General features: G+C 51.9%; 2 protein-coding genes across 17 annotated transcripts in view; one reads left to right on the top strand and one right to left on the bottom strand.

The window, feature by feature from the left end:
• The window catches only part of Zzz3 (zinc finger ZZ-type containing 3), a 67,443-nt gene extending 62,257 nt beyond the window's left edge, over positions 1-5,186 (top strand). For all 5 annotated transcript variants that reach the window (XM_021255500.2, XM_087212925.1, XM_021255502.2 and 2 more), the window contains one exon: positions 36-5,186. In XM_021255500.2, the coding sequence (XP_021111159.1) occupies positions 36-180 (145 nt within the window). In that variant the 3' untranslated portion in view covers positions 181-5,186. The remainder of the gene's footprint in view (positions 1-35) is intronic.
• Positions 5,187-5,188: 2 nt separating this feature from the next.
• Ak5 (adenylate kinase 5) overlaps positions 5,189-14,616 on the bottom strand; it is a 210,815-nt gene continuing 201,387 nt past the window's right edge. For 3 of the 12 annotated variants that reach the window (XR_015451939.1, XR_015451945.1, XR_015451943.1), the window contains exons 11-16: positions 13,252-13,415; positions 12,669-12,785; positions 10,894-11,085; positions 8,778-9,552; positions 7,673-8,077; positions 5,189-6,310 (exon numbers count right to left, since the gene is read on the bottom strand). Coding sequence is in view for 5 of the 12 variants with exons in the window: in XM_021255507.2 (XP_021111166.2) it covers positions 6,242-6,310; positions 10,894-11,085; positions 12,669-12,785; positions 13,252-13,415 (542 nt within the window). In the remaining 7 variants the exon portion in view is untranslated. Of the gene's footprint in view, positions 6,311-7,672; positions 8,078-8,777; positions 9,553-10,893; positions 11,086-12,668; positions 12,786-12,818; positions 13,155-13,251; positions 13,416-14,616 lie in introns of those variants that run through there. The other 9 variants (XM_013070954.3, XM_087212934.1, XM_004841421.4 and 6 more) reach the window with 7 other exon arrangements.

Genomic DNA, 14,616 nt, shown 5'->3' with positions numbered 1-14,616 from the left:
TAATGAGTTTGTGTGCCTTGTTTCTTTCTCTGCAGCCTACATGAAACAGATATTCATAAGGAAGATCACCAACTAGAGCCTGTTTATAGGTCAGAGACATTCTTAGACAGAGACTACTGCGTGTCCCAGGGCACCAGTTATAATTACCTGGACCCAAACTACTTTCCAGCAAATAGATGACATGGCAGAGCGAGCGCATCCCTCATGAGTCCTCTTCGACACATAGCAATGGTGTCATTGTTGGTGATGTGCACAGTTCGGAAAGGTCCTCTGCTTTCCCTGAATGACACTCACAGCATGAGCGCTTCCCGAGTGTTCTCGTCCAGCCCAACTCTGCACCGTGTGGCTCTCGATCCCTGTTCAGCAGCCAAGCATCCTGGTGAGCAGAGGGTTTCCTGGTGAATCTCCTTGCCGCCTTGAAGCCTGGAGATGGCGATCTTAGTGGGTGAGATGGACGAGAGAGCACATATTCACGCGAGAGTAAATCCCAAAGGTTTCAGAGAACTTGGTCATAAATACGATAACAAGAAGGCAAAGTATTTATATTCAAACACTTTAGTAGCTTTCAGTTTTGTGAAAATAGTTTTCAGCACAGAAACTGACTTCTTTAGACAAAGTTTTAACCAATGATGGTGTTTGCTTCTAGGATCTATACTCTAAAAGAACTCACTGTCCAGTGCTGGTCCTTGATGGCCTTTAGTAAGTCGGAGCTGCTTAACCATATTGATACCTAATTTCTTTTAACCACAACGAACTGTCCTTGTTACCAACAGCAAAGCACTACAGGAGGCAACTGTGGCATTGCTTCTTAACCAGCTCATGGTGTGTGAATGTTATAAAATTGTCACTCAGATATATTTTTAAATGTAATGTTCTATAAGATGATCATGTGATGTGTACAAACTATGGTGAAAAGTGCCAGTGGTAGTAACTGTGTAAAGTCTCTAATTCACAACATTATTAATTCCTTTAAAATACACAGACTTCTGCCTCTGTATTTGGAGTTGTCCGTACAACTCATCAAAGAAAACTGCCTAATATAAAAATCATATATAATGGTAATAATTTCCCTCTTTTGTAGTCTGAACAAGATCCATAAAAGATTGTATTTTTATTACTATTTAAACAAGTGATTAAATTTAGTCTGCGCAGTGAGCAAGAGTTCACATGCATTCTTTTATACTGCTGGATTTTGTTGTGCATCATTTAAAACATTTTGTATGTTTCTTCTTATCTGTGTATACAGTATGTTCTTGAATAATGTTCCTTTGTCAGGAGAACTGTGAGAAATAAACTATGTGGATACTGTCTGTTTATATTATAGATGCTTGTTGTGACTTCCTTTGGTTAGATTTGGATTTTTTTTAACCAATGTTAGTACCAGGAATTGTTTCTTTTAAGGGTTTGCTTTACCTGTATGAGGGTTTTCTTTCCGCCCCTTATAAAGAGTAAAGACTATAGTATGGAAGAGAGCGAGCCTGAGAAGATCTGTAAATGACAGTAGTTCATGTTCTCCACAGCGTATGCCGAAACCCTAATCAGACTACCTTGCAAAGCGGGAGCCTGGGCCCTGCTTAAGGAAAAGGGCAGTTCTTAATGCCAAGAGGTGAGCGCCCAAGTTGGAGACTTTTATTCTAGTTGTTGTTGATGAAAATAAGTCCCCATGTATTTAAACAAGTGGTCTCCTGGAAATTATTACTGACTAGGGTAGGATGGTATAAATATTCTAAGATGGATTAGGTACTGTATTATACCTGATCCAATTAGTTTTTTTCCTGTTTTTAAATCTAGGGAACATTATTTACTAGTTCTCTTTAACACATAGCAGGGCATAAAGTCTACCCTGACTTTTTTAAAATAAGAAAAGTAATAGAGTTTCAAATATAGAAATATGAGAATTTTAAAGTAATATATGGATTACAGATCTCTAAAGATGTTGATACGATATATCATAATCAGGAAGAAAAGTAAGTGTACTTCTCACCCTGGAGTTGTAGTGGGGGGAAGGGAGGAGTCGTTAGCATTCTAGCCATTTTGATATTAAATATTTGGTGTGTATACGCCAGAAGACCTGCCTTCAGCCTGTAACCAGGCAGGGCAGTAGCACTTGATAGTAACTTCTTGTGACTTCTGTGTTTCTATAGAAATAATACCAGTTAGTTTTTGGAGAACCATTCAGAGCCACTCGGAAATCCCATAAAGTATGAAGTATACTTTGGAAGAGGGCTGTGAGTGAGACAGTTGTTATGAACAGAAGTGACACAATAAATCCTTGAGTGCATTTTTCAAGGGCAGATATTTTAAGACTTGTAGATGATAAAGAGAATTATTTTCTGCTGGAACAGAAGGTGTGTTTATGTTGAACTTTTCAGCTCTAAGCAAATAGTCGCCATGGCATTAAAAGGCCTACAGGTGGTGGTAGCAGCAGCAATGGTGTTGTGTTGTGTGTCTGAGTTGAGAATGGCAGGAGTGGCCCAGGCCGCATTTGCCAGCAGGCCATCCATCCGTGGGCCAAGTGTGGGCTTCAGGAGACAGCAGCTTCGAGAGATGTATTTGTCAGGCATTGCTTACTAAGTGGTTTCAGTAGTCAGAGCTACTGGTATATTATGCTCAGTTTATTTGCTAATAACCGAAGAAACTTTTGATGACACCTCAAACCACTGCTGTAAGGTTTAGGCAGAGAAGGTTTCCTTTGGTGAGATGGACCAAATATGGCGCCAGGAGAGCACATAGTAACTGAATTCTCCACAGCCCACAGAGGCAGTTCTACTTAACTACCTTGTTTTCCCGTGAGGAAGTAGAGCCAGAGAGAGGCTGGAGAACTTGCCCACAGCCGTAGTTTGTACAGTGGTGATGCCCGGCCTTCACCTGGGCAGACCCAGAGATGGTGTCTGCCTCCCCCGGCTTCCCGAGCAGAAGCCCCCATGGTGCCGGGCGTTGCTGAGGTGGAAGTGTGCAGGCCTTGCTTTTTGCTGTCCTTTTTCCTGGTGGGGCCTGGTTGCTCAGTACAGACCCGATCCTGTGTCCAGGTTTGGTGCATGGGTTACAGAACCTGCGTGTGGATGGGGGAGAGCTCTGAAATGCTTGTGAATCAGCAAGACACCTGCATGCCAGCCTCTTCCCCCTCAGCCTGAGTGTACACCTTGACCATACTTGTCCCCTTCCCCTTAAACCACAGAACACAATTTACTAAGGTATGAGGAACATTTTTTTAAAAATGAGAGAGAAAATAGTACTGTAGCAAAGGTGACTATTGTTTTGTGAAATCTGGTTTTTCAGTTGTAAATGTATGTGTGGCATCCTATGTTAACTGTATTTCTTACTGTGGGTACCCGAGTTTGGAATCCATTATTCTAGGTCCCCTGGATGAAATGGTGGGGTCTCGTGATTCCAAGTGGCTTTTCCCACAAGATTATGGAGGCACTGTCCTTTTGGGGCTGCAACATGTTTTTATTTCTTATGTTGATTAAAAAAAAAATGTACTGCTCTTCATGAGATCCCAGTAAAAGCCAGAACTTTTTTTTTGGTAATGGGGATCAAACTCGGGTCCTTGAGCTTTCGAGGCAGGCGGCGAAATCCCTGGCCCCTAAAACTTTTTTTTTTTTTTGCCTCAGTTTTTGTAGCTGAGGATCTGTGTCACGTAGAGCTATGTGAAGACCAAGACCACGTCTCTCTGGCTCGGCCTGGCTTTTTGTAGATTCTCCATAAATATTTGTCAGTTGTCTGACCAATGTTTAGTGAGTTCCAGTTTCTTCTCTCGCCTGTGCCTGCGTGTGTGTGAAGCATGTAGGGCTGGCTGGGAGACCCCTTCCCAGAAGTTGCATCCAACCTTATCATGGAGGATGTGATTAACCCTGGGCAGCTGAAGGTTTTAGTCCAGTGTGGGACCCGAGCCAGGCCTTGTGTCTCCATTTTAGTGACATAGTGGCAAGGACTCCGGAGTGGAGATTGTGGGGCCCTACTTGCAGCTGAGGAAGTGAAGTACTCATTAAAGGGCGACAGAGCCACCTTTCCTTGAGCTCTGGGAAGCACAGGTGGTTTCCTTGCACTGCTAACTTCTCATCTCCACAGCTGCTGTGAAGTTAGGGACTCTTGGGATTTCTTTTGTACAGAAGGAAAAACAAGGTACAGAGGGTTCCGTTAGCTTTCAGTACCAACTGGTGTGTGGGGGCCGGAGATAACAAAGCGGTGCCCTCTTGGAGCTCACAAACCAGTGGAGAAGACGGGCAATAAGTAAGTCAGTTTTTAACACATTGCTTCATTTTAGGCAGAGGTAATTGCTGTGAGGAAAAAGAATGCTTGAAGAAGAATGGGAGAGGGGCAAATACCGCCATTTTGGATGGAATAATCAGAGAAAGCCCTGATGACAAGGGTCACTTAGAAATCAGACCTGAGTGGAGGGAGTCTGATGTAGGAAGAGGCAGGAGAATGCCCACTGAAAGGACCCTGAGTGGTTTGTGGTTCTCTGAGGTAACATTACTACTGCCAGTGTGGCCAGGGACGCATGACCTGGACAGCAGGGGTGACCAGCCAGAGAGGGGAAGCCATTTGGTTTGTGTGCTAGGGTCCCCCGCACACACACGTGGCCTTTTACTAGGCAGAGGTCCTTTCTTGTGTAAAATCTCCTGTCACTTAAAAAGTTGTGGTGTCATTCCGGGCCATTCAAGTCACTGATGTGAAGCTGGTGTCCTGCACAGACTCGCTGTGTCTCCTCCTCCACACGCCGTGCTCTGGCCGGCTGTGTCAGTGTCTTAATCCCCAGACCGCGTCTGTCCTAATGCCTGCTTTTCCCTTGTCAGATGCTCCCGGGTCCCCAGAAAGGGCGTGAGCACCAGGGTGGAGGGCAGCATGTGACAACTGTGTGCTGCGTGGGAACGGGCCATGCCCTTGCTGTTCACAGAGGCATAACTGTAACCAAAGAAATTTAATTTCTTCCCTAGGGAACACTGACATTTCTGTTTAAGAACGAATGCTAGAGAAAAAGAAAAATACAAAAATGACCATGTATCATGAACACATTAAGAATTCTCTGTGTAATAGTTCAAATCTGGTCTATGGCCAAAATTAAAACCATATTAATGGATCATAACTCTCAACTATTACTGTGTTTGCTTCTAATTCTGTTTGGAATAAGGCTTCAAATGCTTTTCAGAATGATGTGTTACAAATAAATAGAAAAAGAGTCATCCTGTCTTCCATTTATTTTATTTGTACATATCCATTTCGAGAGAAAAAAAGACTTTAAAAATACAATTCTGTCCTGGAAATGGGTCCTTATTTGCACACTGATTGGAGGGGGGAAAAAATCATGCAAACTGAAACCATGGTCTTCTGTAGTGGCTAAGTGGAAGATGCGGCTGTTTCAGTAGGACACAGAAGCTCTGATTTCACAACTGCTAGCACAAAAGAGAACCAGACTGCACCGGTTGCTGCAAGGCTTGCGACCCTGGGAAAGGGCAGGCTGAGACAAATACAACACTGGCATCTGCAACCACCTGTGTGCTAGTACGCCCCTCCCACCCTCACCTGCGTGTTACCGTGCCTCTGTTTACCTGCTTGGCAACGAGTGAATGGGTGGTCATTTTAAAATGATAGGATGGCATTTGTCCAGTGAACGAAATAAATCTTATGCTTTGAATTACTTGTGGTCACTGATGTTCATTTATAATCGTTGAAACGCACCCCCGGGTAGAGAGTGAGTCACACAATCGCTCCAACTCTTCCAGCCATGTCCAAGTCAGTATTCCCAGTAGCCCTTCCTGAAAACAGACAGCGAGTGTTGCCTGCACAGCAGCCTAGGTTTTGCCATCTTGGAGAAGCCGCGCAGTTTCCCACTGTGAGTTTCTTTCCGATGGGGCACTGCTCGAAGGCTCTGGGGGACCCAAGGCTCCGGGCGCGGTGGGGGCCGAGGTGGCAGACCCACCGCCCAGGACCAGGCCACGCCCGCCGCAGGGCGGAGGGCGGCTGTGGGGTGGGGTGGTGGTGCTGCTGGGCCCCTCCCATGAGACGGAACCTATGACCAGACCGCGGCGAGAACCCGGTGCAGCACAAGCGAGAGGGGGCTACGGTCCTGGTCCCGATCCCGTTGCAGCCCGAAGGCCCCGCCGCCCCCCACCCGAGCCCAATGGGAAGCAGACAGCGCCGGCGGGGCGGGGACACAAGATACTGAGACGTTAGTAAAGGGTGGACCCAGTAATACGTTCCTGTCTCCACTCTCCTCTACCTCCAAGCTCTCTTGTCTTCAGAAAATAGAGTCAATGGCCATGCAGAGTTGAAGAAAAACTTCTTCAGGCGTTCCCTCTGCATTTATCTATATTTAAAAGGAAAAAGAAAGTTAGTCTGTGTGTGTGTGTGTGTGTGTGTGTGTGTTTTGAGACAGGGTCTCACTATGCAGTAGTTCAGCTTGCCCTTGAACTATGTAGCCCAGGCTGGCCTCGAACTCATGGTGAGCCTCCTGCCTCAGCCTCCTGAGTGCTGGGGTTGCAGGCATTTGGAGAAAGTTTGTAAATATGATCTTTTTGCTTGTTTTTTGTGCCGGATATCAAACTCGGGACCTTGCACTTACAAAGTAGGCGGCAGAACCCCTGGATTAGATCCCCGGCCCTAAATATGATCTTTTAAAATGATAAAAGAAGCTTACCTGCTTTTGCTCAGCAAAATTTTAAAACAACCCCTCTTCCCAAAGAACAGAGAGTAAAGGGAAGAGCAATTGTTTAAAAACTAGACGTCCAAATTGACACGATGAGAGATTACTGCACATGCATCAGAAGGCACACCAAAGGCCCTGAGGGTGTGGGACCACCAGACGGTGCTTCACTGCTGGCCTAGCCAGAATGCAAATGGTACAGCTGCAAGCAGGCGTGGTGGTGCACGCCTGTACTCTCAGCACTCGGGGGCTGAGGCAGGAGGATCTCTGGAGCTTGAGGCCAGCCTGGGCTGCATAGTGAGCTCTAGGCCATCGAGACCCTGCCGCCAGAAATCCAGTCAGTCTATGAATGCTAACAAACAGGAAGAGAGAAGAGGGCTGCGGTGGAGGGCAGAGGTAGAGTGCTGCCAGCGGGGGTCAGGCCCAGGGTTCCACTCCCTTCCGAAGGCAGAGGCCCAGTGACCCAGGGAGGTGGCCATGGCACTGTGTGTGACCACAGGTCCGGGATCCGCCCCACGCTGCCCCGTGTGTCCGCGTGACCCCGGCAGGCGCGGGTAATACTGAGCCACGATTGCTCCTGAGAACCGGGGGCTCTGGGATCGCCTGGTCCGGCCCCCTGTCCGCAACGCTCCCGCTGGCGTTGAATCTCCGCCTTGCCCTTGCCCCGCCCCGCCCTGAGAAGCCGGAACTTGATGATGGACGCGAAAGTAGCCACAGGTTTCCAAAGTTCACCTTTTAGAGCCGGCATGGCGGTGCATGCCTGTCATCCCAGCACTCTGGGAAGCTGAAGCAGGAGGATCGAAAGCCCGAGCCCAGCCTAAACCCTGTCTCAAAATTAAAAAAAAAAAATTGGAGCTGAGGATGTAGCTCTAGGTTCGTTCTTTAACACCACAAAATAAAGCAGTGCAGCTGGTGGAGTTGTGGACAGAGCTCAACGTGGAGGACCTGGCTTTGAGCCCTCGAACAGCAAAAGAAACGAATACTGCAAACACTAAACACCATGAAGCGCAGCTTTCCAAGCCTCACCTCCACAGGGTCATCCTGAGTGGGCGGCAAGGGACTTGAGTCCGGGTATCTGACACTGTTCTGACGACTTGCGTGAGGGCCATTCCGGTCAACACTGAGAAACACTTGATGATGTTTTCCTCTTGTTATCTAGCTACATCTTTTGTGTGTGATCTAATTTCAGTCCTGAAAGCACTCGGGACTTGACCGTCCCCCACCATGCAGTGGACCACGTCAAGTTTCTGGTTCCCAACAAGTCGGAGCACGAAGACTCCGACAGCCCTTCTGGGGGTAATGCAAGTTCTTGGTAAACTGGGGTTAGCAAAGAACGCTGCTAAGCCAGTGCAACGGGTTCTTCACCTGCCCAGCGCCGGTCCTCAGCAAGAACTGTGAGCTCAGACCGGACATTTAGCTGTGGCACCGCGCCTGCATGGAGAGCGCAAGGTCCTCAGTTTGATCCCCGGTACCGGGAAAAAAAAGCACTGTTAGCTCGGTTCAGCAACCCTCCCTTTCTCCTGACTTTGTCTTAGTAACTTTGCATCCACCCAGCACTACCTGCTTCCCAACATTCCTGCTTGCCCTTGCTGAATTCAGAATAGCGCCCAGCGCAGTGCTGCGCTCCCTGTACCTATCGCAGAGGTCCTGAATAAAATCAGCCTTCCCATCCTTAACAAGCGTCACCGAAGGCCGGGTGCCATGGCACCGGCCTGTAACCCCAGGGACCCCCTTCCGCCCGGGCCCCGCCTCCTAGAGGCCGGTCGGGTTCCAATCCCTCCCGCGTGGCCGCCTCTGGGCCCAAACCGCACTGGACTGGAGTTTGGTCAGGCAGAGAACCCCGGTCACTGTCCTACACAGGAAATGGGAGAACGAGCTCACTGCTCAGCGCTGCCCGCAGGGCGCGGCCCTAGGTAGGCGTCCCTCTGCCCAGGATGGCGGGAACGCGGGCTGCGCCCCCACGGACGCCCAGGCCCGGGTCCCCCAGAGCCTCAGTCACGTCTGGCCTCCCCACTGCGCTGTGACCGCTGGAAACACCTGCTGTCCGCCTGGGCCCCGGCCTTACACAGGGCAAAGCCTTTTCTACCCGGGGAGCGGGGTCAGTAGGCTCGGCTGCGAGCCGCACGCCTACCAGTTCTGAGAAGATTCCGGAAGGAGACAGCAGCCCCCTCGCTTTTCCAGAAGGGCGCGTGCGCGTGTATGCGTACGTGCGTGCGTGCTGCGTAACGTGGAGTTCCCTGGGGCGGAAGAGACTCCCGCGAGCAGGGCCAGACCAGAGTCTCCGCCCCCCCGTCCCTGCTCAGCCCCCAGCCAGGGCCCAGGCACGAGGACCTCTGTGTAGGGGACACCACCCCGCCCAGCCCTGGCGGCTCCAGGGCTCCCGAGTCACCCTCGGCCACTGAAGCTACTGCGGAGCGCTGGGCACAGAAAGCACGGGTAGCAGCTGACAGCAGTTGGTTTATTATTTATTTGCAGAGCTGGGGCTCGAACCCAGGGGCTTCACATTGAGCTACATCTCCAGCCCTTTTTATTTTATTTTTAAAATTTGGAGTCAGGGTCGGGTCTTACAAAGTCACTAAATTGCCCAGGCTGGGCTCAAACTCCTGATCCTCCCGCCTCAGCCTCCCGGGGTGCGCCACCATATCTGCTGGTGGTGAAGGAGACACAAGTCTTGCAGCAGACTTTCCTTTCTGTTGGTAAATCCAGGGAATAAAGGCAGAAGTACGACGAAAATGATATACACCGATGGAGAGGCGCGGCGCGAAACCACCATCAGCTGCTGGGCTTTTGCGCTTTGTGTTTGTTTTCACTGTGGCCAGTAGAACATTTCAAAGTACTGTACTCTTGTGGCTCACATTATATTTCTGCTGTAGTGCGCTGGTACAGAAATTAAGAATTTGGTGTTTCTAAAGAAAAGCAAGGAGCAGTAGTACTTAACAATGGCCAGAGTGGGGCTGGGCGGGTAGCTCAGTAGGAGAGCACTTGCTGGGATATCCAAGGTCCTGGGTTTGATCCCCAGTGTTGGAAAAGGAATCAAACCTAATTAAAGAACACTTTCCTCTGTTAAAAATAATTTGCTGGCTCAGCATGGTGGCACACGCCTGTAATCCCAGCTGTCAGGAGGCTGAGGCAGGACAAGTCCAAGTTTGAGGCCAGCCTGGGCAGTTTAAAATGAAAAAATAAGAACATACAGAAAACAGTTGGGAGCGGGTCTGAGGAGCAGAGGAGCATGTGTGCGGCCTGGCTCTGTCCTCAGTACTAGGGGAAAATCTGCCAAACACAGGCCCTGCAGCCAGACATAATTTCTGAATGACATGGAGAAGCTTTTTAAAATTTAGTGAATAATAATGAGTCAAGGTAGGAGAACTAGTTAAAAAAGGAGATGAGGAAAATGGAACTTTTGGGTTTGTGGTGCTATGTGGTTCTCCAGGCACCCTCTGCTCTCCTGAGTATGGACTTAAACTCTGCCTGCTGAGCCTCTGCGGCTCCCCACCAGCTTCAAAGTCGTCCTCTGTGACAGAAGGAGTGGCCCTGCCACCACCTGCCCATCAGGGGTCTGGGCACCGGACTCCACTGGAGATGACAGGAGTTGAGAAAAGTTGACTTTCAAGCCGGGCGTGGTGGTGCAGGCCTGTGATCCCAGCTCACCCAAGGCTGAGGCAGGAGGATTGCTGAGAGTCAGAGACCAGCCTGGGCTGTGCAGTGAGCTCGAGGGCCCCTCTAAGCCCTGGAAATCTCCAGAATTCCAAGGCACCCAGTCTTGGGTAGGAGAGATCTTGGATGGTTCTGTCCCACCAAGGTCTAGGGGCCCAAGAGTATGCAGAACCTGTGTCATTCTCCTCCCTTCCTCCTTTGCTCTTGGGAAAGGAAGCTTTACCAAGTATAATGGCATCCATGAAACATACAACATGTACAACTTTTAAAATTTTTTCTTCAGTACTGGGGATTGAACTCAGGGCTTTCAATCTGACCTACATCCCCTGCCATTTTAAAAAAGTATTATTTATTTTGACACCAGATCTCGCTAAATTGCCCAGGCTGGACTCAAACTTGGGATCCTCCTGCCTCAGCCTCCCAGAGTGCTGGGATTCTGGGTGTGGGAACCATGCCTGGTTATGACCTCTTCAGGTCCATGTGATGCTAGATATTTAATTTTGATTGAGGTAACAGTGAAGAAAGTGATGTTTGTCCTTTGGCCCCAATTCAAAGCCCGGGCTCCAGCAAGTCGCCCTGGCCGCCCGGCTCACCTTCCACAGCCGCGTCCTGCCCTCGTAGTGGCCGAGCACCGGGAGGCAGGCCCTGTAGTAGGTCTCCAGACGCTTGGCGACTGTCTTGGCTGCGTCATCTGAGGCCGACCCGCCCAGGCTCCTCTGGAGAAGGCGTCTGGTCATGGTGTCGGCGGAGCAGTCCATGCAGATGACCAAGTGCGGGTCCCCGACCTGGGAGGGGACAGAGCAGGACACGCTCAGAGGGCCTGCGCTGCTGAGGTGGTGGAAAGGCCTGGACCCTTCTTTCCTCTTTCGAGATAGGGGCTCACTACATAGACCAGACTGGCCTCGAGCTCACAGCGATCCTCCAGCTTCAGCCTCTCGAGTGCAGGGATCACAGGAGTGCACTGCCACGCCTGGCTCCATCCTTCTCTTAACTGTCCTTTTGTCCCTGGGGAGTCTGGGATGAACTAAATGTGCCTTGGCTACTTGCCCAGCCCTGGCTGCAAGGAGGTCCTGGCTCTGTGACCCTGCTGTGTCCTTATCGCCCCCTGGAAGGTGCCTGGCCAGTGACAGCAGGCTGGGGTGGGGAGCACGTTTGGGCCACACAGGAGCAGGAGTTGAGGGAGGAGCTGAACGCTTCTCTGCTCGGAAGGCTGCGCGATCCTGCAGGGGGAGCAGGGTGGAGCCCAGAGGGGGGCCCGGCCCCTCGGGCCAAGTCACTGGACGGTGACCGCGCCGGCCAGCAGAGGGCGCGCTCACCCGGGACGCCGCCTAGGCCTCACCGTGAGGACAGGGCTCCTGCGGGTGTAGACGCGACGGAGCGCGCCCAGCACACTAGGGTGAGTTGCAGCGAGCCACGACCCCTTACTAACTAATGCTGGACGCCCAGGGGAAATCTGGGCTTGCGCTGCTGCCTGACCAGGCCGGGCCCCTCACTAAACAGCCTTCGTGCAGGGCTTTGCACGTGGGAGACCCTCAAAATACTTGCTAAGGGTTTGATGAAAGGTTATTTTAAAAAGCATCAGATGAAAGTCGGGTGCAGTGGTGCACACCTGTGATCCCACCACTTGGGAGGCTGGGCCAGGAGGCTTGCTGCAAGCTCAAGGCCAGCCTGGGCTACAGAGTGAGACCGTCTCAAACTAACAACCGAAGACTGCAGGCGAAATGTGACACCGAAGAGACAGCCTTATAAATATGGACCTCTGTGGTCCTGAGTTGTCTTTTCCCCTTGTTGCCCGGACTGGGCGAAGCCATAGGGGCTGGCCCAGCTCTGACAGGCCCCGCTGTCCCGCTGCACTGCGGGCTGGGGTGTGGTGCGGAAGGCTGGAAGCCCGAGGGCGCCCCTGCCGGCCTTCAAGTCCTGGCTGCCGTCCTCCGGGTTGGATCCATCAGCAACCTCCCCCTCCGCCCCCCGGTTTTTGCAGCACTGGGGCTTCAATGGGGGCCTTCACTGTAAGTAACACCCCAGCCCTTTCTATTTATTTAGAGACAGGGACTTGCTAAGTTGCTAAAGTGCCCAGGCTGGGCTCACAGGCTTGGAAGTAAAACCAGCCCGGTCTTCGTGGGATCCACGGGGAAAGAGGGACACTTTGAGGGCCCTCAGATGGCGGGATCAAGGCTCGGAGAGGGAAGCCGGGGGAGCGGGCAGGGCGGGCGAGTACCGCCCGATAAGGCTGGACCTTCCCGGGTTCAGGTCCTTAAGCAGTGGCCCCAAACTAGAGGTAGCCCTCCTGCCTCGGCGGCGTCCAGTTTGGAAAGAAGGAACTGAGATCGGGTGGCGCGAACTGCCGAGCCCAGGGAGCGGTCCTCACCCGGAGTGCGAACTCCTCCCCTTGCTTCAGCCCCCGGGGGAAGCCGGAGATCAGGAAACCCCGAGCGTCGCCCAGCCTGGCAGTCATGGCCTCCTGCAGCAGCTCCAGGACGACGGCCTGCGGCAGAGACGGTGGTCAGGACAGGGCGGGCCAGCGGCGGGGACAGACGGCGGACGGCTCGGCTGAGCTCCACCGGCTCTTACTTATTTACTTATTTAGTTTCTTTGACAAGGGGTCTCGCCATGTAGCCTCGCCTGGCCTCCAACTCTCGGAGATCCTCCGAGTGCTGGGATTTCAGGAATACCCCGGCTCTCTGACGCTTGGCAGGGCTTGGGGAGTGTGGGCAGAGCCGCCCTTGATACTTGTGTTGGTCCTCATTGAAGTTTATAGAGTAGAGAGGGAGACAGCTGTAAACGCCGCATTTGGGAGCCTGAGGCAGGAGGATCACTTTGAGTTTGAGGCCAGCCTGGGCTGAATAGCGAGATCCTGTTTCAAAAAACCAAAAATAAAGTAAAAGCATAAAGAGGAAGCCAGAGGCAGCCCCAGAGCCCACCCCAGGCCCTGCAGCGCTGGCCTGGCTCACCGAGGGCGTCTGCTCCCCGACCTCCGCACTGGCTCGGATCAACTGGCTTCGCTCTGAGTTCACCGCCAGCTCCGCCCGCAGCAGTCGCCCGGGCGACAGGTGCGCCAGGCCATACTTGGCCGCCAGCTTCTCGCACTGTGCGCCTTTGCCGGAGCCCGGGCCGCCTGCAAGAAAGGGCCCTGCTCAGCGTGTCCCCTCGGACCGCGGGCACAGCGGGGACCAGGGATGGGCACTGGGAGAGGACGTTGGCCCTGCCCCTGACTGCTCGAAACCCCAGAGGGGCGGGTGCTGCTCCCAATGAGCTAAGTCTCCCTGGAGGGGGCAGGTGGTACTGACAAACAAGACTTGGTGCATACAACCTCGCGAGGTGATGCACGCCTGTGATCCCAGCACTGGGGAGGCTGAGGCAGGAGGATCGCCAGAGTTTGAAGCTAACCTGGGCTACACAGTGAGTTCAAGGCCTGCCTGCACCACACAATGAGAACTTGTCTCTAATAAATAGAGATATAATATTTGTACACTTTATAGGACACAGTATGATAACTTGATAGGTGCATGTGCACAATGTGTAATGAGCAAATCAGGGCAATTGGCTCCTTCTCCTCAAACATTAATCACTTTCCCCATTTCTTACCCCATCATCCCTGGCTTATTTCATTACTTAGCATAATGTCCTCTAGACTTTACCCATGCTGTTGCAAGTGGCGGGGTTCCTCTTTTTGCTGGCTGTGTAATATTTCATCCGGCACACACACCATACACTTTACATGCATTCCTGTGTGTGTGTCTGAAGATAGGGCATTTTCTGTACCCCTTATTCATCCTCTGACTCTCTTTCACTTAGTCCCGGATCAGATACTCCCCCATACAGGAAGCAGATTCAGCCCCAGCTCTGTGCTGCCCAGTGCTGCCAGCACCTTGAGGGTGCCCTCTGCCGTTTTCCCACTTGGACTCCAGGTCCGTCCCTCACAGCCCTTCTGCCCCGGGATTCTTGGGGACAATCTTAGCTTTTGTCCCTCTTGGTGGAAGGGCCACTGTCTCCCCCTTTGCAGCCTCAGCAGATGGCCCAGGAATGGTCCCCAGCATCTGAGCAGCTGTTCTCCACCATATGTGCAGGCTGGGACCCTCTCGGCCTGTCATGGACGGCTAGACACGACGGGAAAACGTGACACACGCGTCACCACCACTTCAGGGAGCAGCCATCAGGGAAGAGCTTCACAGATGACGGGGCTCAGCCTGCCCGGGCGCCTGTGCCTCAGTTTACCCAGAAGCTCCTTCCTGGGATGGCTGGGGCCGCTCATGGGGAACGGATATTAGGAAGCAGAGGGGCCGCGGCCGGCGTCAGCCTCCCTTGAGCAGGACGGG

This window comes from Heterocephalus glaber, unplaced genomic scaffold (genome assembly GCF_053883595.1).
Source record: "Heterocephalus glaber isolate CG9 unplaced genomic scaffold, H.glaber_assembly_v1.0 deba00001442, whole genome shotgun sequence".
NCBI classification, from domain to species: Eukaryota; Metazoa; Chordata; class Mammalia; order Rodentia; family Bathyergidae; genus Heterocephalus; species Heterocephalus glaber.
The sequence above is the reverse complement of the archived record's forward strand: the minus strand, read 5'-3'. Positions and strand labels throughout refer to the sequence as shown.